General features: G+C 46.7%; 1 protein-coding gene across 5 annotated transcripts in view; it reads right to left on the bottom strand.

Annotated features, from left to right (window-relative positions):
- Positions 1-9,252: 9,252 nt before the first annotated feature.
- Positions 9,253-24,628, bottom strand: part of LOC122653578 (protein CHROMATIN REMODELING 20) — a 117,927-nt gene continuing 102,551 nt past the window's right edge. For all 5 annotated transcript variants that reach the window (XM_043847456.1, XM_043847453.1, XM_043847455.1 and 2 more), the window contains one exon: positions 9,253-9,786. In XM_043847456.1, coding sequence (XP_043703391.1) covers positions 9,417-9,786 — 370 coding nt within the window. In that variant the 3' untranslated portion in view covers positions 9,253-9,416. The remainder of the gene's footprint in view (positions 9,787-24,628) is intronic.

A 24,628-nucleotide genomic window follows, 5' to 3' on the forward strand; every position in this document is an offset into this window, starting at 1 on the left:
TGGCAGATTTTGGTGTTCCATATGTAGACGCACCAACCATTCCACTGACAGGTGTTTCTACAGACCCCAGGCTGGTTTTACATCCTCACCTACCTACCCTTACCCACCCAACACCATGCCCACCGTCCATCACACCTACCCTAACCCAATCACCCACTTTCCCTCTTACTCGAATCCTAATCCACCCATACTACCCACTCCACATCCATCATCTCAATTAACCTGGTACCCTGATACAGGTGCCTCCCATCATGTTACCCCAGATATCCAGTCACTTTCCTAGTATGATGAGTACACTGGTTCTGACCAATTGCACATTGGTAATGGTAAGGGGTTATAGATCTCCCACATTGGTTCATCCTCTTTTCCTTCTTTAAATTCTCGTTCCTTTCATTTACATAATATTTTGCACGTTCCATCCTTGTTTAAGTCTCTTTTATCTGTGCAAAAGTTTCCTAGAGATAACAAAGTTTTCTTTGAGTTTCACCCTTCTCATTTCCTTGTGAAGGACCAGGTAACCAAGGCAACACTGCTTTTCGGACTGAGTAAAGATGGCCTATATGAGCTTCATCCTTCACCTTCTCCATCTGTTCACAATGCTGTTCGCAATTCCTTTGAAATCTAGCACCATTGTCTTGGACATCCGAATGAAAATCTCCTTAAAAATATGATTAAACTAAATAATCTACCATCTACCAATTTTCGGTTTAGTTCTTTGTGTAAGGCTTGTCAACTTGGCAAGTCCAGTCGTTTAACTTTATCCACTACTAGTAGTACCCGTTTATTTCCTCTTGATCTTATTTATACGGATGTTTGGGGGCCTTCGTCCGTTCCCTCTATTTCTCATCATCGGTACTCTGTGATATTTGTGGATGACCACACAAAGTTCATCTCGTTTTATCTACTAGGCCAGAAATCGGATGTATTTGTAATTTTTCCTCAATTTCAGGCACTAGTGGAAAGGTTGTTTGGTAGGAAAATCAAAGCCCTACAGTCCGATTGGGCCGGCGAATTCCGATCTCTCCCCTTATATTTCTCAAAATTGGGCATTATTCATAGGCTTTCTACGCCACACACCCATGAGAAACAAGGAGCAGTTGAGAGACGCCATCGACACATTGTTGAAACGGGTCTCTCCCTTCTTGCTCATGGATCTCTGCCACAGAAATACTGGCACTTTGCTTTTGACACAGCCATTTTTTTAATCAATCGTATGCCATCCTATGTGTCTTTTGGGATATCTCTATTCCAACTGGTATTTCACAAATTGCCAGATTACAGTTTTCTAAAAGTGTTTGGATGTCTTTGTTATCCCTACTCAAGGCCATATAATCGCCATAAAATGGATTACCGGTCCGTAGCATGCATTTTTCTTGGTTACAACCCTTCACACATGGGCTATAGATGTCTTGACTTGCATTCTCATAAGCTGATCATTGCGCGACATGTTCGCTTTGATGAAACATTGTTTCCTTTCTCCACCACACCTACTACAACTGTGTGTCCTTCATCACCACCACCGTCATCACCTTGGGCATCATCACCTCTTTCACCACCAACTGTTCCACCATCCCTACCTGTGCAATCGGTCAACCAGGGCACTCCTATACTGTCACCCACTTCATCACCTGTGCACCATAACCCTATTTCCCCATCACCATAGCCTTCACCTCCTATGGCCAACACTCCGCCATCTCCACCTTTAAAAACCCTCTCCATTAGTGACATATACACCTCAACCCAACCCGCCACACCCAATCCACCTAACACGGCCCAAGCCCACTCTACACCATAACCCGAACCACCAACCCGATCGTTGCACCCTATGAGGCTTCAATCTCATCACCACCAGCCCTGGGCACTTGTATCCACTGCAGCACTTACTGAGCCAACCTGCTTCTCATAGGCCAATAAGCTACCTGAATGGCGCATAGCCATGGCCGAAGAATTTAATGCATTACTTCGCAATGGTACCTGGTCTCTTGTACCACGCACCAATGCCATAAACCTTATTGGAAACAAATGGGTATACAGAGTAAAGAGGAAGGCTGATGGCACACTTGAGCGCTATAAGGCGCGTCTTGTGGCAAAGGGGTTCCACCAGCAACATGGGCTGGATTACAGTGAAACTTTTAGCCCCGTGGTCAAGCCCACGACAATACGTTGTGTTCTATCCATTACTGTATCTCAGGGCTGGCCCATGAGGCAATTGGACGTCCAGAATGCATTCCTTCATGGGTCCTTAGATGAAGAAGTCTATATGTCTCAGCCACAGGGTTTTGTGGATCCATCATTTCCAAACCATGTGTGTAAACTCCACAAATCACTATATGGGTTAAAATAGGCCCCACGTGCTTGGTTTCATCGGCTTTCTGAGTTCCTTATTGGTTTGGGCTTTATTGGTTCTAAGACGGACACGTCTCTACTCATCAGCCGTTCGGGTGCACACATTTGCTATGTATTAATTTATGTGGATGATATTATTGTCACTAGTAGTGACTCCCATACGATCTCCAGCCTTCTACATCAGCTTTCCACTGAGTTCTCCATTAAAGACCTTGGAGAGCTGCATTTCTTCCTAGGTATTGAGGTTAATCGCCATCCTAAGGGCATTCTCTTGTCCCAATCAAGGTATATTTCAGACCTCTTATAAAGGACAGGGATGGCAGATTGCAAGTCGGTTCGAACTCCAATGGCATCCACTACCAAACTTTCGGATTCAGGGGGTGCACCACTGTCCGATCCCACACAATATTGTTTAGTGGTAGGTGCGTTGCAATATGTTACACTCACACAGTCAGATGTTTCCTTTGCAGTTAATAGAGCTTGCCAATTTATGCATGCACCACTAGAAGAGCACTGGCAATTGGTGAAAAGAATTATTCGGTATCTGAAGAGCACATTGACAGCTGGATTACTTATTGAGAGATCCCCCTCACGCTCTCTCCTGGCCTTCACTGATGCAAATTGGGCTGGAGATGGGTCTGACAGAAAATCGACTGTGGGATTTGCAATTTTCCTTGGCCCTAATCTTGTATCTTGGGTCTCTAGGAAGTAGCGTACTATGATACGCTCTTCTACTGAGGTCGAATACAAAGCACTTACAGATGCATCGGCTGAATTGATATGGCTCGAATCACTGTTACTCGAGCTGGGCAATAGCCTATCTGGCCCACCGATCCTATGGTGTGATAATCTTGGGGCAACCTATCTATCAGCCAACCTGGTCTTTCACGCCCAAACTAAACATGTTGAGGTCGATTTTCATTTCGTTCGAGATCGGGTGGCCAAGAAACAACTGCAGGTGCAATTCATTTCATCTCATGATCAGCTGGCTGACACATTGACAAAACCTTTGGCCCATTCCAGATTTGAAACACTAAGGGACAAGCTGAAGATTCGGTCACCCAAACCTCCACCTTGAGGGGGTGTATTGAGAGAAAGATCCATTGAGCACTTTCCTTTCTCGGATTTCCATCACATGTGATATGGATATTAGTTATACTTGGCAACACAATCGGATGAGAGTCATTATGCTTCACATATGATATGGATTTGGTAACACAATCGGATGGGTGACATTGTGTTCTTTCCTTATGAGTTGGTTTCCATTTTACACCTTCCATTTCAGTGATGTAATATTGAGTTTCCATCTTCTGTATCACCCAATATTGGGTTACCTTTCTTGCATTAGATTGCATAGCTTGTATAAATACAACTTATGGCATTATGAATAAAGTTAAGGATTACCATTCTCACTAACAAGGAGAAGTGAGTAACTTGAATTTTGCTCGTCTCCAGGGAGGCGTGCGCCCAGGGTGCTGCCAGGGCTATCCAGCGGTTGAGCTGTGCTGCACACATCTCGGTGCACGCCTAGGGATGTGTGCGGCACAGCCCAACGACTGACAACACCCTGGGCTTTCCCTGCTCCTTGGAGACGATCCTGATCCGAGTAACCTCCATGGACTCGACTTGGCAGACTAATTAATTTTGAAATAGTCAATCCCCACTCAACTGACTATTAAAACGGGAGTCTAAGGTGAGGGTAGTACAAGATCCATCCTTTCCGATGATCTTCTCTGGTAGGGCAGTACAAGATCCATTAATATACTCGAACAGATTGTGACATAACAATACCAAAAGAATCTGGGTTTTCTATAGCAAGTAATTATCTCTGGTCAGCTTGAGAGAAACTTGGAAAAAAAGGGTGTAATGAAGATGAAGAAAAGAGGGTGAGCAAGGTTACACAAGAGAGGCTAAGGTTGTGAACCCAAGCAAAGAGAGAAAAGAACAAAAATGCACAAGTATTAGAGTATAACCTGCTTCAATCAATATAATGATTACTAAGAGAAATCCACTGTATCTTCCATGGTTGTACAAAGGAATTAGAGTAACATAAAGAAATTACAAGGGAAGAATAAAATATCTAACATACATGGAAAGAAGAAACAAACAAATGGATCTCTACAAAGTCTAGATATTTTGGAATTCCTCCCAGCAATGAATACCTTCCTACAGCAAGGTGTGGCTCTATCCATTAGTTGGCCTCCTTTGACCCAACTCAGTGTTGGAATTGGAAAAACAACATTTCAACTTTCTCTTTGTAATGTGAGCAATACACGAAAAATTGATATGTGCAAGATCAAAAAAAAAAAAAAAAACCACAAAAGAAAACAAACACGTACCCAAAGAAGAGGCAAGAGATTTACGTGGTTCGACTAAATCGCCTACGTCCAAAGAGTGAGATCCAACTTCCACTATGAATCAAGAGAAGAGAAAATAGTACAACCCTTGAGATATGATACCTAAACCCAAGCACTCATGTACCCATCTCTTATCTCTCATTCACTGTACATACCTTTACCTTGGCTCCTTGTTTAGTCCTTGTGCACATGTTACTCCCACATTGTACTTCTTGGACTCTCACTTGGATCCTCACATCTTGGCTACTCACTTGGATCTACACTACTCTCTTTGGTAAACACCTCTATCATTTGTTAGGTGTCCTCTACTTTGTTGTTTTCTCTCTCCTTAGAGAAAACCCTCTCTCTCTCTCTCTCTCTCTCTCCTCTTATCTTGTGGAACAAGATATCACTTTCTCTCTCCTTAGAGAAAACCCATTAACTCTCTCTCTTCTACTTTGCTTAATGTTTTCAACCACCAACCCACTTCCACTCCCTTGGAAGACCTAAACTTGTTGAAGACTCCACTCTTCCACTTGCTTGTAAGACTCAACCTTGGTCTTGAAACTTCACTTCCTTGGAAAATTCCAGCACTTGGAAGACTCCACCTCTTCCACTCTCTTTGAAGACCCAACCTTGCAAGCATCCATTCATTCTCTTTCTTCTTCTCATAGAGAAAATCCAGTACACACATCCCCAAGTGACCCACTAATATAGCACTTGCACTCATGGGCTTGGACCCAACATGGTCCAACACCAACAAATTCTCTACCTTCTCCATTTGCCCATCTAGACCATTGAACCGAACCTTCAACCGGTCTAGATAAAAGCCACCAAACCCAACACTCAGAACCTTTTGCCTGGCTCTGAAAGACCTGAGCCTTTCGGAACCCGTATCTTCTGTAATCTCCATCAATTGCTTTTCCTTCGACTTCTTCATCTTAATCTACGTGGCCATAGCCATAGTAAATATGATTCAATCCATCACCTTGTGTGATAATTGATGCCTAAATTGCTACCTTTATTTCTTTCTGAAAACTTCACTACAACAAAAAGCATTTGTGGCTACGGTTAAAAAAAAAAACTGTAGCTAAATATCATTTAGGGCGACGGTATAATACTAACCGTAGCTCAATACATTTATAGCTACACGGTATAAAATAGGGTCACCAAACCTCATTATGGGCAACGAAAATTATATTAATGTCGCTAAATATTATTTATGGCAACGGTAATATATAAAACCGTTGCCATAAATATTATGACAATCAAGTGGACTTAAAAGAGGGACCATTCGTTTTCCAAAATTGATGAAAATCCTAGTTGATTTTGAATTTCTTGTTTCCCAAGCAACCAAACTATCTATCTATTAATTAAATTCATTATATGATGGGGGTTTGGTTTCTTTTTATTTTTTATAACCTGATTTCTTTCATGCAAAATGAAGTAGAAAATAATTAATACGATTTAACATATTTAATGAAGTTAGGATTAGTGAGTATGTCACAAATTAATCTTTTAGAATAATTTGCACGAAGAAACTTTTCTCCAAGTCCCAGACGCTTGTGTAGAGACCATGTGACCAAATAGAGATCTCTTGCCCAAATTATTTATAGGCATAAATTTTTATTAAACGATCCTTCGTTAGAAGTCTGTTACATTTCCACTATAGTTTAAATTTTGGATGAATATAAAGCCTCCAAATTAACTTCTAGCTAGTGGTCTCCCATTTGAATTAACTGCTGGAAAGTCACTCTTTTGGTTGAATATAAATCAAGCTATACTCTTGGTATTGCCAACTTTTTGTTGCAAAAATATGAAAAAAAAAAAAACACTCAGAAATCAGTGATCCACAACTAATCGGTGCTCTTGCTGATTGTGCTTCCAATCTGTGTGTTAATGTTTAAGCTTCTGTTGATTAGGTTCCATCGACCGACGCTCCTGGGCAACATTACCAGGCAACAATGGCTTGTCTTGATTTTGGTCTAACAACTGCAGTGAACTTCCATGAAATTCAACTGGTAGATGAGGCTACCATGCTAAAGGAAGGGGACTATTTCACCCCTGTGCTTAATAAAAAGTCTTAAGAACTCTGGAAAAAACCAAAAGGGATCAAATGAGAATGTGCAAAGTGCTAGATCAAAAAAGGATGGAGTAAACATGAATGGTGCAAGAATGTCTCAGTTAATAAATATCCTTATGCTTCTCTGAATGCTGCGTCCTAACTAGGCACCTTGAAGTGGATATTTTTAAAGGGAGTGTTAAAAAAAAAAAAAAAAAAATCTTTCTTTTGGTTGATAAATTCAAGACAAAACTATCGGGTTGAAAAGGCAAGCTCATCTCTTAGATGGGTAGAATTTAGCTTGTAAGATCTATTATCTCCAGTATCCCTGTGCATAACTTTTCTATCTATTGGAGGTCATCCTCTTAGTTCAAATCGGTGGAGGGTTGGATGCAAAACTTTATTTGGAGTGGAGATCCGATGCAGTCTAAAGAGGTAACAGTGAAGCGGGATGTTGTGTGTAAGCCTAAACAGGAAGGTGGCTTAGGTACGTAGTAGGCGGCTTCGTGAAGTGGATAAGGCTCTTCTATGCAAACTTTGTTAGGTAATCAAATTCGATTCCTCTACTTTTGGGAAATTTATGAGAGCTTGTTATTTGTCTGAAGATGGAACTTGAATGAAATCCTCTCTTTCCTCTTTTATATGGTCTAGTATTAAGAATGTATGGGAGTTGGTGACCTATAATGAAAGGTGGATTATTGAAGAGAGGTCCTCTATTAATTTTTGGCATGACCCGTGGTTAGGGGAGATGACTGTTGCTGAATTATCTGGCTTGGATCCATCTTTTCTCAAGGGCTTTAGCACTAATGTTTCTTCATTTATTGATCACTCTAATTGGATTTCCCCATCTCCCTTTACTTTTTTTCAGGATATCTTTGCCACTTCTTCCTAGTTTCCTCTACCTTTTCTGCAATTGAGGACAAAAGAATTTGGAAGCATTCCCAGGATGGCATTTTTTGGTTAAAACTACTTGGGATTGCCTTCGTAATAAGGCCCCAAAACCCCATGGTATTCTGTTGTGTGGGTTAAATACCTTCAACCAAGACAGTGTACCTTAGGGTAGAGATTGATGCATCAACGTCTTCCTACTAATGATATTATATCTTAGAAAGGTATCCCCATGGTTTTGAGCTGCTCATTGTGCTTATGTAAGTTGGAAAGTTTTAATCATCTCTTCCTGGAGTGTCCCATCTCAAGAAAGTTGTGGCAGCAGTTCTCGTGTATTTTCAAACTTCCCCGATCGAATCCATCTACTCTTAATGATCTGTTGATCTGACTTTCAAGAATGATCCTTATTCCATTGCACATTTTGTATGAATGTAATCTAAGAAGGTTTAAAACAAAGTGTAGACCTTCAAGTGTTATATTGGATGCTATCAAGAAAGATATTAAGGAAGCTTCTCCAATGATGTCATCCAAGGTGTAATCCGTAGAGGAGCTTATCATCTCAAGACAGTTGGGAGTTACTCTTAGTACTACAATTCCTGGGAAAATCTTATAAGTTAAGTGGTGTAAACCACACGGGATTGTATAAATTAAACATTGATGGATTCTCTTTGGGTAATTCAACCAATGCAAATGCAAGAGATATCATAAGAAATTCTGTTGACTCTTCAATGGATTGTTTCTCTAAGTTTTTGTGTGTTCCTTTTAACTTCTACACTGAATTTGTGGCATTCTTCATCGGATTGCAATTGACAAGGGACAAAGGATTTACCCAATTATGGGTGAATGTGATTCATTTTTAGTTGTATTATGTGTTCAAAATCAAAACATCACTTGGACTTTTTGATACTTCCCTTTTCTTTCATCTATCCAATGGAATTTCTCAGTGTTATAAGTTGACTCAGTTGCTGATTTGATTGCCAAGAAGAGTGCTTCATTATAGTTGCCTCTTTCTTGATCCTCACATCCTTTGTTCAAGAGAAAATTATTTGAAATGCTTAGGAAAGATCCAGATTTCGATTTCCATCTGGTTGCTATTTTACAAGATCTTTTGTTGTGATCTTTTGTCTAGAGGTTTCTGCTGATGACAATGCCAAAGGTTGATCCTCCAGTCAAAAGTGCTTTGTCTTGTGCTCTGGTTATGGCAAAGCTGAAGGTGAGTGTCAATCTTTTTTTTCAATTACTTTCAGTCTGGATCAGCCAGAACAATAATCCTGTACATCCTTTTATGTTAATATATATTCTTTTACTGATCTTTAGCGGAAAGAAAAAAAAAAAAAAATGAATCCTCTGCAGTTAGTACTGGTTACTTTAATGGGTAAATACCAGCAAATATGGAACCAACTCAAACAAAAGTCTAGTTTTTGCCACAACCAGAGGTGAAACCACCCACCAGTTACCTGTTACCTAAATATAATTCAGGCTCTTCCCTTGCTATTTAGAATAGTTGAGGATTACTCCTTAATTAACACAGTATCTCCTGGGCACATTCCAGGGTATATTTGCCTCGAGAGTTTTGCCAAGACATTTCTAAGCAGTACCGGTGAACAAGAGATTCAAGGCTAAATGGCAAAACCGACCACCAAATTTGGATTTTGGAGGCCTAGTATTGTAATTGCAAAATGGAACAGCTGAATTGCAGCACTTGGAATGTACAGAGATTAATTACAATTACATACAGCACATTGAGCATGGTTGATAATATGATGTTTGGTTCTTTTGCTTATTTACCGTCCAAGGTTCTCCCAGCTGATCTCCTGTGCACATTCGCCACACACAGTTGTGCAACCAGCTTTAGTTCCTTGGCTCCTAAGAGTTAACAAATGTGAAAGATTGGTGCATTTTCTCTGCACTAACCGATTCCTTGAACTGCCCATGGCTTGTGAAGACTTGATGCTCTCAGGTGCAGGAGCACCTGCTTTAGCCATTGTCAGCTTCCGCTCATACGTTGATTCATCCAAGGAGACTCTTTGCACTTCCTCCCATTCTATGGTACGCCGGAATGTTTCCCACGCCATGTCCTGCTCCTCTTTCGATAGCTTTTCCTCCTCATTCTCTTGCAAGAGCGTCTCATGCTCATGGTAATTCACAATCCACCTGAAGCATAACAAATCCAGCATCGGAAGTATGAATTTTGAACTAAAAAGTACAGTATACACATACATATATTGTAAGTACTACCTCCAAACAAAAGCTTTACACACGAACCAAAATGAACTTTCCTCAGCAATCAGATAAATTTGATCAACATTTCCCTGCATTGGTTGCCTGTGTTACCTTGATTTTCTATGCCATGCCCATTAGTTTTTAAGGATTGGGATAACATCAGCTGGTCCATAGTTGTCAAGGTGGCAAGCCGACCCAAGGCGGTGGAGGGGTGCCTAAGCACTTAGGCAACAAGGCGCCCACCTAGGCGTTGCCTAGGGGACCAAGGTGCCCAAGTGTGATTTTTTATTGAGAAATTATCAACGCCACCCCCCAAGTTATCCCATTATTTTAATGCAACCCCACTAAGTACCAAAATATCAAATCTAGCCCAAAACTAACAAGGTTAGCCTTTTAACTGTTAATTACTGATGTCAAAAGGTTAGATTTTTTTAAAAGACTATTTTACCCTTCCCCTCAAAACAAGTAAACCAAGTCTTCTACTTCCTCAGCTGAACGAAGAAGCCTTCCCATCTCTGAAACATCACTCCTTGTTGCCTCGTGCTCCATAGCAAGCTTGCGATAAAACCCAAACAAAGGCCAGCGGATCAAACAAAAGGGGGATGGGGGCTTATTACAGATCAAATAAGTCTAGATAATAAAATGAAATAAATAAATAGAGTTCCAGTGAAGAAATCGCAACCAGTGCTGACAGGATCTGTCCAACTACGGAAAGTGTGATCAGAAGTGGAGGTGATGCAGGGTCAACTTCAATCAGCACTGATACTTGCAAAAGCTTCACTCCAAAATCTTCAAACGATCACTCGGCTTCACAGGAGGGCGTATGGGAGTTGCAGCAGCCACCGGTTCTTAGCTCAGGGTCTCTGCTTCAACCACGAGCTCTCCACATCCCTAGCAATGTCTGTAGAACTCATTGTCACGATTTCAAAGAGGGACTGCCTTGGTAGAGAAGAAAGAAGGAAAGTGGTTTGATTTAGGTAGATGGAGGTGGATGTCGGTTGGGAGAAAAGAAAATGGAGAAGAAAAAATCAAAAGAATGACGGTGAGGGGTCTGATTGATGGAAGAAGAGAAAATGGAAAGTGGGGGAAAGTGGGGGAAATGGGTTTCATGTTGGGGTAAATGAGGATTTAGGTCAGAGGGGTCCGGTGGAAAATGGAGAAGAAGAGATGGAGGCTTGTGGTAATGGATTAAAAGAGAATGGATTTCAGGGTAATGGGGATTAAATGGGAGGAAGTAGGTTTTGGTGAGTGGGTTCCAGGGTAATGGGATTTCTTTTGGGGTTTCAGAAACGAAAGGGTTGGGTTGTAGGTTGCAGACGATAGGTAGTGGGTTTCAAAACTTTAAAAAAAAAATGAAGAAAATGAAGAACAGGAGGACGAGGGGGAGGAGAAGAAGGGTAGAAGAATAGATGATGAAGAAAAAGAAGAGGATGCTTTCTTCCCCAGCTCAGGGGAGGTCTTGGCCGAATAGTCTCAGGCAATCCCCAATTTTTTTTTGAAATCCTTTCTCTCTTCCCTCTTTTTTATTTTCGCCAGTTTTCTCTAACACCGGAATCATTGTCACTGAACCATGGTTATCACTCACCGGGAATCTAAAGGGCACTCATGAGCTAATTTGGTCGTAGGTGCCGGTAAGCAACGGTTAAAGAGAGGTAGGACTGGGTTTTTAATGTTCTAGTGTAGAGGGTAGTTTAGTCATTTGCATAACACAGTTAACCCTGTTAGTTTTTGGGCCAGATTTGATACTTTTGCTCTTAGTGGGGTTGCATTGAAATAACGGGACAACTCAGGGGGTGGCGCTGATAATTTCCCTTTTTTATTTCACCTCTTTTCTAACATGATTTAGTATATTACAATATATACCTTATATCATAAAAAAAAATAAACATTAAGCCACATCAAGTCATCAAAAATCAACATTAAGCAACATCAAGTCATCAAAAATCAACATTAAGTCATAAAAAATCAATATTAAGTCACATCAATCATAAAAAATTAACATAGAACTAGAAGACAGCAGAACTGAAGAAGCAAGCAATTGGAAGTTTGAAACAATCAAAAGATACAGTTGGTTATAGTGTTCTTAGAATTGGTCATTGTCATGGTATACCCAATCGCACATTTGGTTTATACTGTTCTTAGAAAATATGACCTTATCTATAAGAAATTATACTGCTCTCGATTTAAAGAAATGTTTTTATTCTCCAAGAAGTTTGACTGGTCAAATGATTTTATTTTTACATGAGACTTTTTGTATTAGGTAGAATACAAACCAGTTTTCCAACAAATCCAAGATTGCTTACATCTAATTTATATTGAAAGAGCTATGTTCAAGTTAAACCTTAGTCGGTGTGCACAAATGCTGTCAAAATCACTCTGCATGAAAATATTTTTTCAGATATCAAAACAAATGAATATTTTACTGCTCTTTCGGTTTTTAGTAATGTTTTACCATGTTAAGATTTATGGAATTTTTTGATTTGAGAAAAACCTCAGGCATTTAGAAAGTTAAATTTCACCTACGATCGAAAATCCAAACTTTGTTCTTGAATTGAGGGGTTGACTTTTTATCCGTTTGGAATTTGATGTTTTCAATATTTATTGGATTCATATAGGAGGTATTTGCTAATTTATGAATAATATCTTAAGTAAATAAAATCATTTACTTAAATGATATTTGGGGCTGATACATCCAATATTCATCGGGCCAATCGCTGGCCGCCACGTGTCACAGGCGACCCGCTCCAACCAAGGGAAACGAACCAGTGGTCCCAAATACCGGCGCGGCCAGCACCAAGGCGTGGCCTCCACTGGCGCAGCCTCACCTAGGCGTGGCCACAACCAGAGGCCTCTCACCCAGCGCGGCCACACCCAGCGCTGCCGCACCAGCGCGGCTCGCACCCAGTGCGCGGCCACACCCAGCGCTGCCTCGCACCAGCGCTGCCTCGCACCAGCGCTGCCTCGCACCCAGCGCTGCCCGCACCAGCGCTGCCTCGCACTCCAGCGCTGCTCGCACCAGCGCGCGCCCGCACCCAGCGCGGCCACCACCAGCAGCCACCAAGCGTGGTACACACCCAGCGCTGCCACACCAGCGCTGCCTTCACCTGCACGGCCACACCCAGCGCGGCCTCACCAGCGCGGCCACCACTCAGCGCGACCTCACCTAGGCGCGGCTCACATCCGGCGCGGCCTCACCTGTGCACGTCGGGGCACAAACGTAAGGTGGGGGCCACCACCTATGACCCGATCGTATCGCTACAAGACTCATGTCACCACCAAGACTCTAGACCACCGCTTAGAAGTCACGCCATCCGCACGGATTCAAGCACCAAGGACGTTATCACCATACGCGGGTATCTATCCACCAAGGATCCCGATGCCATCCGGACACTCCTCCCACTGGGAGATGGTAATCGTGATAGAGCCCTGCTACCCAGGGCCTCTATCCACTCAACGGCACAATCACAATCAAACGGGGACTCTCCACACCGCCATATGCTACTATAAAAGGCAAAGGTACACAACCCCATGGGGACATCTAAACTCATACCAATACTCACTATTCATCCGTTTGCGCCAGGAGATCTAACTTGGCATCGGAGAGCCCCAGGCCGACCACACCGGTTCTCTCCGTTGACACCCTTTGGTCCACTTGCAGGACGGCACTCGCAGACCGCCGACGATTTCTCGACGCAATGCATCGGGCGCCCGCAGGGGAACGACGCTAGCCATTACAGCCTACTAGCTCGCCTTCCATACTCATTCAATGGCACGAAGGAAGACTACCACCACCAACAACGGAGCAAGGAATGGATCATCCCCGCAGGGCTCTCGCCGCAGAGCCAACGACGTGACCATGTCCTCCGGAGGAGGAGATCCCCTTAATAACCAGCCGTGATCGCGAGCCCAACAATGACGAGGCCAACGATGTGGGGGCGGAGGCGACACTGACCCCAATGCTTCAAACCCATCGTGGGTCGATCAACGACCGCAACGACGCATCCTCGTGAACGACTCTTTCGAGAATACCTCGACGCACAGGCGACATCTCACCACCGGAGGACTTCACCAGCAGTAAGGGCGGAGTCCATACCTCAACAAGAGCCAAACCCTAGGAGATCATCTCCTGTGGTCGCGAGATCGTAGAGACTTCGCGACTGTGCAACCCCACTCCGCAGCAGGGGAGCCTTCCCAAAGATCCCAGGAGAACAAGAGACCTCTCACCACGCTCGAACGTGGAGGACGCCAACACCCGTGACGAGGGTGTCTAGCCCGCAGAGATCGGTCCTGAGGTCTCGTGTTCGACTGACGACCGGAAGAAAGTCACATACCACGACGGCCGACTCTACAGAGAAGAAAGCCCTCACCTTCACGACAGGATTCATCACGCGCGACCATTCCCCATCCTACCAACACTCAAGGCGGGAGGGGACATCCAGGAGAGAGCGTGAACGAGGTCGCAGCCGAACGTCCGGCCAAAGGCGTGGGGCGCGACACGGACGAGGAGCTCGATCAAAGACTCCGCGACCGGATGAGAAGTCGGAAGGGTCAAGAAGCAAACCAAAGGCGAGACACATTCCATACCCGGACAACACCCTTCTCGGCAGAGATCATGTCGCCCACACTACCTTCCGTGTTTCGACTACCCACTTTCAACTCTACGTGGTACCACCGACCCTAATGACCACATCAACTACTTTAATGGCACGATGACGTCAGTACGGGGTCGGACGTGGTATCCTGTCGGCATTCCCTGCGCCCCTTAAGGGAGCAGCCACATCATGGTTCTCCGTGCTACGACCGAGATCTATATGCTCGTCATAGAGCTGTGAACAGCTCGTCACCCGCTTCCAAAGCAAATACAAGCGTAAGAAGACCACCGCCAATCTACTAAACGTGGTACGTAACCCTCGGGAATCTCTCAGGAATACGTTACTGTGTTCACCAAGGAGTCCCCGGAGGTTCGAGACTGGATGACCATACACGCATGCAGCCCTAGCAGGAGGTATTAGGGACCCGACTCGATCAAGGACGCACGCCGCGAGACCAGACTACGAAAGAGCTCCCGGAGCGGTGCAACGAGTTTGCAAATATGGCCGAGGTACTACAAGCTAGAACAAAATAATCGAGGCAAGCCACAGACAACAAGAGGCCAAGACTGATGACCGCAAAGAGGGTAAGAGGTCGAGGACAGTAACGCCGACAAGAGCACAAACATCGCCCATCCAGGAGGACAGACCGCCGCTGCAGAGAAGCGAGAGGGCACCCCGAGTTCACACCATCAACACCACCAGTCCCGTATACTCATGCAGATCCAGGACTGCGACCTACTCCATGCCACGACCCATGCTAGCAAGCCACAGAGAAGCGAAACCCTAACAAATATTGTCTCTTCCACAAAGAGAATGGGCACGCACACGCAGGAGCGCTATCAATCAAGAGAGAGATAGAATCGGTAAAGCAGGAAGCTTCAACAAATATGCGAAGGGGAGACGTGACAACCGCTCAAGCCAAGGAGATGTAGAGGTCGCGACGGAGACAGATGGAGCCGAGACGAGAAGAAAGAAGAACAGATCGAGAAAGAGACCGCCCGAAGAGCGGAGAGATGCCACGTAATCCCATGGCACAAGGACCTCCCATCCTCACCATACTGAGGACCAGGGCAAGAGTCCACCGTAAAAGCTAAAGCTCATGCCAGTTCGTGGGAGCGGCAGAGAAGCCCAAAGAAGATAGCCAAGATCGAGGCGGGATCTCCTTCTCGATGAAGACTGAAGGACTAAACTTCCCGCATTGAAGATGCCTCGTAGTACAAGCGGAGGTAGCCAATCGACCCACACAGTGGTAATCGATAGACACACAGGGCGTCGCTGACGCACTCCCGGGACGCCCATCGACGCTCGGGTTCGGGACGACCACTCAAACCAGAGCCCACTTATCTCCACGGATTCTCAGTGCCACCGCCTCCATCGAGGTACCATGTAGCTACTCCGTCACCTTCGGGTACCCTCAACAAGTAACCATCATGGTAAATTTCATGGTAGTCAAGTCCGTATGCCCTTCAACGGCCTCCCAGGCGACCATCACCGACAAACCCCAGAGGAGTTATATCACCACTTCACTCGAAGATGAAGTTCCCACCGAGAATGGGGTAGGCGAAGTCCGAGGAGATCGAAGAAAGCAAGGAATGCTACGCCACCTTCAGCGAAAAAGAATAATGGCAACACCCGTGGAATGGCACTCGCCAGAGAGCATGATCAGCGACTGCAGAGATGAACTGACAGAGAGAAGGGGAAGGCCAAATGAAGACCTCATCCTACGGCCACTCCCCAGATGACCCCTCCAAGGTCGCTCGTGTCGGCTCGCCGCTAAGCAAGGAACAGAGAAGAGCTTGACACCTCCTCCAAGCGAACATGGATGTCTTCGCACGGTCGACCTCCGACATGCCAGAATACCACGCTCCATAGCGGAACATCGACTACATGTCGACCCAACCAGAAGCCCGTTCATGCGGCGAATCTCGCCGACCGACAAGCAAAGAATCAAGGAGGAGGTCGAGAAGTTTCGATCGGGGTTCATCGAAGGAGAAGTTCCCAACCGGCTCGCCAACGTGGTCACGGTACCAAAGCTGCGTGGAAGGGAGGATGCTGTGTCGACTACACCGACCTAAACAAGGTACGCCCAAAAATGAATACCCACCGCCCGGATCGACCCATCGACGACGCCACCGCCGCCACGAGATGCCGAGTTTCACGGACGCCTACTCCGGATACAACCGTATCCTCGTATGAGGATGATGAGTCTTACACCGCATTCCGGACGGACAAAGAGAACTCATCGCTACAACGCTACGCCGTTCGGGTTAAAGAACGCAGGGGCCACCTATCGTAGAATGGTCAACAAGATGTTCGAGGAGCAAGATCGGGCGCATACGGAAGTATATGTGGATGACATGCTCGCGGAAAAGCGCCCACACCAACCAACACCCGACCGACCTAGAGGAAGCATTCACAAGATCGAGGAGGAACCAAGTGATGAAGCTAAACCCCGCAGCGCGCTTCGGTGTAACGTCAGGAAAATTCCTGGGGTTCATGGTCTCACCGTGGAATAAGCCAACCCATCCAAGATCAAGGCCATTCAAGAGATGGCACCTCCGAACGGCCGTGGAAGCGCAGAGGTCAATGGAAGGGCCGCGCTTCTTTCCAGGTTCGCGGTCACGATCAAAGCGATAAGCGCTACCATTCTTCAAAACATCAAGAACCTCCGAAGCCCTAAGGACTTCACATGGACGGAAGAGCGCCAAAAGGCGTCGGAGAATCAAGGAGTACCTAAAGAGCCCACCGCTGGGGCGACCGGAACCTAACGAAGAGTCAGAGTTTACCCGCCGCCACCCTCAAGGCCGCGGCCAAGATCGCTAAAGGAAGAAGACAAAGTCCAGAGGCCGATCTACTACGCCGGCCCACGTCCCGATCGATGCAGACCAGTACACTAGGATCGAGAAGGTAGCATGGCGTTGGTAATGGCAAAACCGTGAAGCTACGACCATACTTCCAAGCCCATACCATCACAAATTCTCGCGCACCTACCCTTGAAGAAGATATCGCCAAGCCGGACGCCTCCGGACGATTGATACGGGCGGCGGAGTTAGTGAGCATGACATCGGTTCCAACCAAGGACGCCATCAAAGGCCAGGCTCTTCTGCATTTCACCGCAGAGCGTACCCGACCCGAGATCGAGTCACAAACAGTGGGAGCCCGAAGAGAAGGATCACGGATCGTGGGACATGTTCGTGGACGGGTCGGCAACGCGGGAGAAGCGGCGCTGGCTCATATTAACCAGCCCCGAGGGATTTCGTATCCAATATGCTCGCGGTTCACCTTCCAAGCATCCAATAATGAAGCAGTAGCACGAGGCATTACTAGCAGGACTCAAAGGCCAAAGCCATCCAAGTCACACACCTATCCACCCGTTTAGCGACTCCTTACTGTGGTAACTGAAAGTAACGGAGAGATGAGGCAAAAGATGAGAGGATGGCATCATACCTAGCACGCGCCAGCATCGATCGAGGGTTTCGAGAAGTTTGAGATGGTTCGAGTTCCCAGGAGGAGAACGCCGCCACGATGCCCTATCCAGCAAGCCAACGAGGAACTCAAATCGCTAGCGCACCTCCATGTTGAGATCCCCGCACGAGCCAACGTATAAGGAAAAGCAAAGTTAACGAGATCACTGAGGGACTCCACTGGATGGACCCTCTACTCAACTACCTCCGAACGATGTCTTACCGTAAGACAAGGCCGAAGCAAGGAAGATCAAGATGAGAGCCGCAAAGTACACCGCCCTAGACGGCACGCACATCGTCGGGGGCAACAAAGACCACTACTCCGCGCCTAGACCCAAGTGGGTCGAGTACGCCCACCAAGTCCACGAGGGGATATGGAAGCCACATGGGGACGAGCCCTAGCTCACAAAATCCTCCGCTGTGGACTATACTCGGCCACGAATGCAAGAGGAGGCCATCCAATATGCCAAGAAGCGCGAGCAATGTCGGGCTGTTCGCCCCGCAGACTTATCTACCCGCCACCAAGTCGACATCAATCCTCAACCCCATACCTTTTCGCATGCTGGGACTAGACATCTGGGCAACTTCACCGCAAAGAAGACCAGAAAACAGAAGTACCGGTCGTCGCGATCGACTACTTCACCAAGCTGGGTCAAGCTAAACCTCGCCAAGATAATGTAAACAAATGATGGAGAAGTCTGCCCGCGACGCACGCCATCTACAGTTCGGGGTACCACGGATCCTCGCCTCGCATAATGGAAAACATTCAACCCTAAATTCCAAGCATTCTGTTACCGCTTACAACATCGACTATCGGCCCGCTCGGGTAAGATACCCACAAAGCCAACGGTCAGCGGAGCTCACCAATGTAACGCCATCGAAGGAGTCAAGAAAAGGCTGGAATGAGCCAAAGGCAAGCGGGTGTAAGAGCTAGTTGCGCCCCCGGGGCATACCAACTACAGCAGGGACGCCCACAGAGAGCCCATTCCGCCAAAGATACGGCATCAAGCATCGGGCGCCGGTAGAGGTCTCAGCGCTACGTCCCATAGGGTTCTACACTTCAATAAACGCACTTATGTCGATTTGATCATGCGGCAACCTGTGATTTTTATAGATGAGGTCCGCGAAAGAGCACTACTAAGGAACGCCGCTACCAAGAACGCATCGCTGTGTACTATAACGCCAGTGGTCAAGGAAAGGCTATTCCACCAGGGAGATTTAGTACTACTGAGGCAAGCGCATCGCAGCCATTGCTGTAATAAGGGAAGTCACACCAACCGGAAGGACCCTACATAGTCTCCAAGCAGATACGCCTGTGGACTTACCGCTCAAGACCTCCAGTGCGCAAAGGTAGACTGCACTGAACTCGTAACATCCAAGAAGTACTACCAAAGAGGCGACAAGCAGAGAGCGGTATGGGTAATGTGGTAAGAGTAGAGTAGGAGTAGTAGAGACAACATCAAAGACAATGTGAATTTCAAAGCCAAAATAAAGAAATGTGCAAGAATACTTGCCTTCACCTACCACTCAATCGAATCACGGCCACTACATTAAGGCGGTACGCCAACATCGAGGCTTCGTGCCAAGGCGGTATGCCAACATCGAGGCTTCGTGCGCTAAGGCGATATGCCAACATCGAGGCTTCGCGCCTAAGGCGATATGCCAACACCGAGGCTTCGTGCCTAAGGCGATATGCCAACATCGAGGCTTACGCCTAAGGCGATACGCCAACACCGAGGCTTGGGGCTCAAGGCGGTATGCCAACACCGAGGCTTCGTGCCTAAGGCGATATGCCAACATCGAGGCTTCGTGCTCTAAGGCGGTATGCCAACACCGAGGCTTCGTGCCAAGGCGGTATGCCAACATCGAGGCTTCGTGCCGGCGCGGTATGCCAACACCGAGGCTCGTGCTTTCAAGGCGGTATGCCAACACCGAGGCTTCGTGCCTGGGCGGTATGCCAACATCGAGGCTTCGCGCTTCGGGCGCGGTATGCCAACACCGAGGCTTCGCACTAAGCGCGATATGCCAACATCGAGGCTTCGCGCTCTAAGGCGCGTATGCCAACACCGAGGCTTCGTGCCTAAGGCGGTATGCCAACATCGAGGCTTCGCGCCAAGCGCGGTATGCCAACACCGATAAGGCGGTATGCCAACATCGAGGCTTGTGCCTAAGGCGGTATGCCAACACCGAGGCTTCGTGCCTAAGGCGGTATGCCAACATCGAGGCTTCGTGCCAAGGCGACATGCCAACACCGAGGCTTTCGCCGGGCTAAGGCGATATACGCCAACATCGAGGCTTCGTGCCTAAGGCGATATGCCAACACCGAGGCTTCACGCTTAAGGCGACATGCCAACATCGAGGCTTTACGCTAAGGCAACATGCCAACACCGAGGCTTTGCGCCAAGGCGACGTGCCACCATCGACGCCAGACTTAAGGCGTCATACCAACATCGAGGCACTACGCCAAGGCGTTAACCCACCAAGGTCCAAGGATCACCGGGCACGACGCCACTACCAAAATCCTACGACTATCAAGGGTCGAAAGCATCAACGCACAAACGATCACCAGGAGACAATGCAATCAATATCAAAGCGACAAGGATCGAATCATATCAACATCTAAAGAAAGAGTCAAGTACATACAAAAGCAAGCATCACAATCCAAAAGTTATCATCAAAAAAGTCAACATCCGTAAAGAACATCTATAAAATCGGGGGCATCTAATGGAGGAGCAGCCTCCATCCGAAGGAGACATCATATCACCAAATGGACAAGCAACACTCTCCTCCTGTAAGACCGCACCTCCTCTCGTCACCACAACATCATCCTCGGAGAGACACGAGCCACTATAGCAGCTCTCAGCAAGAGCCAGAAGACTCTCAGGGAACCTTGAGAAGTCATAATCACGGTCTTCTCCAGGATACGAACCGCCAAGTCCGAAGAAGTCAAGACGCTAGAATGAAAGCCAACTTACTCCTAAGGTCACCAACATAAATAAGCTCTGAGGCCCTACGACCCCTACTAGGGTGGAATCTCCGTAAACCTCCTCTCCTTCACTACCAACAGGGAAGGCAAAAGAAAAAGTATCCGCGTGGGGAAGAAGACTCCTGTAACCCCCCGGATCCAACCACGACTAGCCATGAACGTGAAGTCATTAGGTTATTGACATGGATAAAGAATGGAAGCAGATAGCGAACCTACTGGCCCAGAGAGCAACATCTCCCGACAAGAAGCCAAGAAAAATGAAATGAAGACCACCCGCAGCATAAACAGCAGATCCATCACACAAGAAGGAGTGGACAAGCACGAGGGTCCATCACACCCACGCCGTGGCACCATAGGGCGGCCTCACACCACCGGGGCACGATCAAGTAACGTAGATCACAAGAGGGAAGGCACTCACTGCCAAGCACCACTGGGCTTTCCAAGCAAACCAAGGCACCAAGACAACACAACCTCAACACAAGGACCCAAAATCAAGCTAAAAAAAATGGATACCAGTGTGAGCACCCAAACAAGCACACGCCCCGTGGGCACCAAAGAGAAGACAAAAGACAAAAAAAGGGGAATTAAAGGAGAGCAAAAGGGGAGACAAGAAGTAAGAAAGAGAAATGAGAAGCAAAAGAAGAAGGGAGAGGAAGGAACATATACCGCAAAAACAAAAGAAAAAGCCGTAGAGGAGGTAAGGTTCAACCCCAACCTCTCCTACCTCATTACTGAGTTACAGTGCAAGCCCGCAAGGAAAGTCTCGCTTTGCACGGACCCCTCACTATGTGAAGGCATCTACTCTTCGACATCCTATCCCAAGAGAGCGTTGGGGCAAATGATACATCCAATATCATCGGGCCAATCAAATGTCGCCGGCGCGTCGCATGGCGCGACTCCGCCCGTAACACGGAAACGAACCAGTGGTCCCAATACCTGTAGGCGCAAAGCACCAAGGCGCTGCCTCCACCGCGCAGCTCACCCAGCGGCCACAACCAGAGGCCTTCACCCAGCTCGCCACACCTGTAAAGCGCGACCACCCCGCCCCCCCCGCACCCAGCGCGGCCACCCAGCGCGGCGCACCCAGCGCGCTCGCACCCAGCGCGCCACCCTCAGCGCACACCAAGGCGCGCCACACCTAGCCGCCACACCAGCGCCACATCCAGCGCGCCTCTCACCCAGCGCCGCACCCGCGCGGCCCACCGCACGGCCACACCCGCGCGCCTCACCAGCGGCCACCTCAAAGCGCCCCCTAGCACGGCCACACCGGCGCCCCCTCCCACCCAGCCGGCACAACGTGGGGCGGGGGCCACCACCCTACCCCCCAATCGTACGCACAGACTCGCCACCCCGCCCACCACCGCAAGTCACGTACCGCGGATCGCACCAAGGCGTTATCCCATACCGGACACCACCAAGGACCAGCCACGGCCCCCCCACGGGAGATGGCGGAGAGCCCCGCTACCTGTGGGGGCATAAATAAGTCGACCACACCGGGATTGACCCCTTGGTCCACTCATAGTACGGCACTCTCAGACCGCCGTCATGCTTCGACGCCAAGGCATTCGATACCACTAAGGCGATAGCTGCCTAAACCCCAAGAAATCCGCCTGGACGCCTAAGCGACGTGTTAACAACTATGAGCTGATCCATATCAGGATAGGCCGTGAAACATCCATCTACTTGTAGCTGATACCACCAATCTTCCCTCAATGGCCAGCCAGTATCGGGCTGGATCAGCTAATCCATATCGGGATCAGTGGCATCCTATCTATCAAACCCGTGATCCTGTCTCTAAATACTGAACGCCATAACCATGAAGGTGACAACTTCAACTGAAAAGCACCTTCAATGTCCATAAAAAAAAAAACCATACATTTTGTTTACCTACTAGTTAAGAAAACTACAATCTTCTGATATGATTTTCAACAAATAGTATGCGTTTTCAAAAACATAATATTCCACAAGCTGGTAGATGGTAAACTCAAAATTGTTGGAATTAAGCATTTGATTTTGGATAAGGCCTTGTCAAGATTAGTTATCTAGATTTCATAATGAATCCAGATGCAGACGCACCAACACTAGCTGGAAATTTTATTTATTATGTTGACAGATGGCAACAGGCCATGGCTCATATATATCAACCGTATTCACTAATCACTCTCCTGAGAAAGGAAACGACTTTTTCGGAGAACCAATTTGGCTTTATGCCAGGTAGATCCATAATGGAAGTTATATTCTTTCTTAGGAGACTCATGGAAAGGTATAGAGAGAGAGAGTAAGAAGGAACTTCATATGGTGCCTATTGACCTACATAAAGCCTACAATAGAGTCCCGAGAGAACTAATCGGGCACATACTAGAGAAGAGAATGGTGCCATGTAAGTGGACATAATTACAGATATGTATGATGGGGGGTAATTAGTGCAAGATCTGGGGGGGGGGGTTCAAGGTGGTGAGTTCCCAATTACGTTTGGGGTACATCAAGGATCAACCTTAAGCACTAATTTATTTGCGCTTATCACGGATGATTTAACTTGAGACATACAAGATGAGATTCCTTGGTGTATGCTTTTCGTTGATGATATTATGTTGGATGAAACAAAAATAGGGATTAATGCCAAGTTGGAGTTGTGGAGATCTACCTTGGAATCAAAAGGTCTTAAGTTAAGTAGGACAAAGACAGAGTACATGGTGTGCAACTTTAGCCATACTACGACGATTAATGAGGTTGTTAATATTGATGATAAAGAGTGATTTTTTTAGATATCTGGGCTCTATCATAAATAAAGAAGGCGATATAGAGGATGATGTTTCCCAGAGAATTAAAATAGGATGGAATCATGGGTTGCTATTTCAGCACCCAGACTTTTGTGAAATCTTCTTTTTGAGAAACCTTGTGAGATACAAGTGCTATGAGACTCGGCAACCCATGTGGGACTCCTACGACTGGTAGAGTGGTGAGACTCAAGCTCTACAACTTAGCTATCCATTTTCATACCTAACCCTATTCTCTTCCAGATTCGATATTGGCTTGGTTACCCATTCGGGTTTGCATCAATTTTAGTAGGATTCTAGAGCAGCCAAAGGCGGCCATTAGAGTGATGGGAATAATTGGAACAAAAGGACCAAGGAGCAATTAAGGAGGCAATACGAAATGCATTAGCCTCTTTAACCCTGGTTTCAATCAGGCAACAAAAACATGGTGGAGCTTGATACGTGACCAAACTTCTGCTTGCTTGGCTGAGAAATTGAGACTCCGGGTGTTCTAGAAGAGGCCCTGATTCATTGGGCAGGACGAGGGGTGCAACAAAATCTTTTCAAAGCTGGAAGAGGGATGGAGAGACAATGACGAATTGATTTTGTGGCGTCAATGGTAAGATCGAACCGGGAAAAAGGGGGAGAGAGGGTGGAGGGGGTGATAATGCCAGCCGCCGGAGAGATAAGGAAGTGGGGATGAACCAGCATTGCCTGAGAAACTTGAACCAGGAGAGATTGCAACTCCCTCACAAGTAAAGAAGACTGGGTGAGTGGGTCTTAGATCCACACTAGATGCTGAAGGATCCACCAAGTCTAGAATCCACATTTGATGCCGAAGGATCCACTCCCAAAACCGAAAGGTTGGAGGAGAGCACAAAATGGGTAATTGATTGAGCCAAACTGTTGGAATATGTAATCTAGAATACCGTAGGGGTATTCTGATCCTTTTGGGGTAGTTTTATTCTTATGTTT

The sequence above is a fragment of the Telopea speciosissima genome, chromosome 3 (genome assembly GCF_018873765.1).
Source record: "Telopea speciosissima isolate NSW1024214 ecotype Mountain lineage chromosome 3, Tspe_v1, whole genome shotgun sequence".
NCBI lineage: Eukaryota > Viridiplantae > Streptophyta > Magnoliopsida > Proteales > Proteaceae > Telopea > Telopea speciosissima.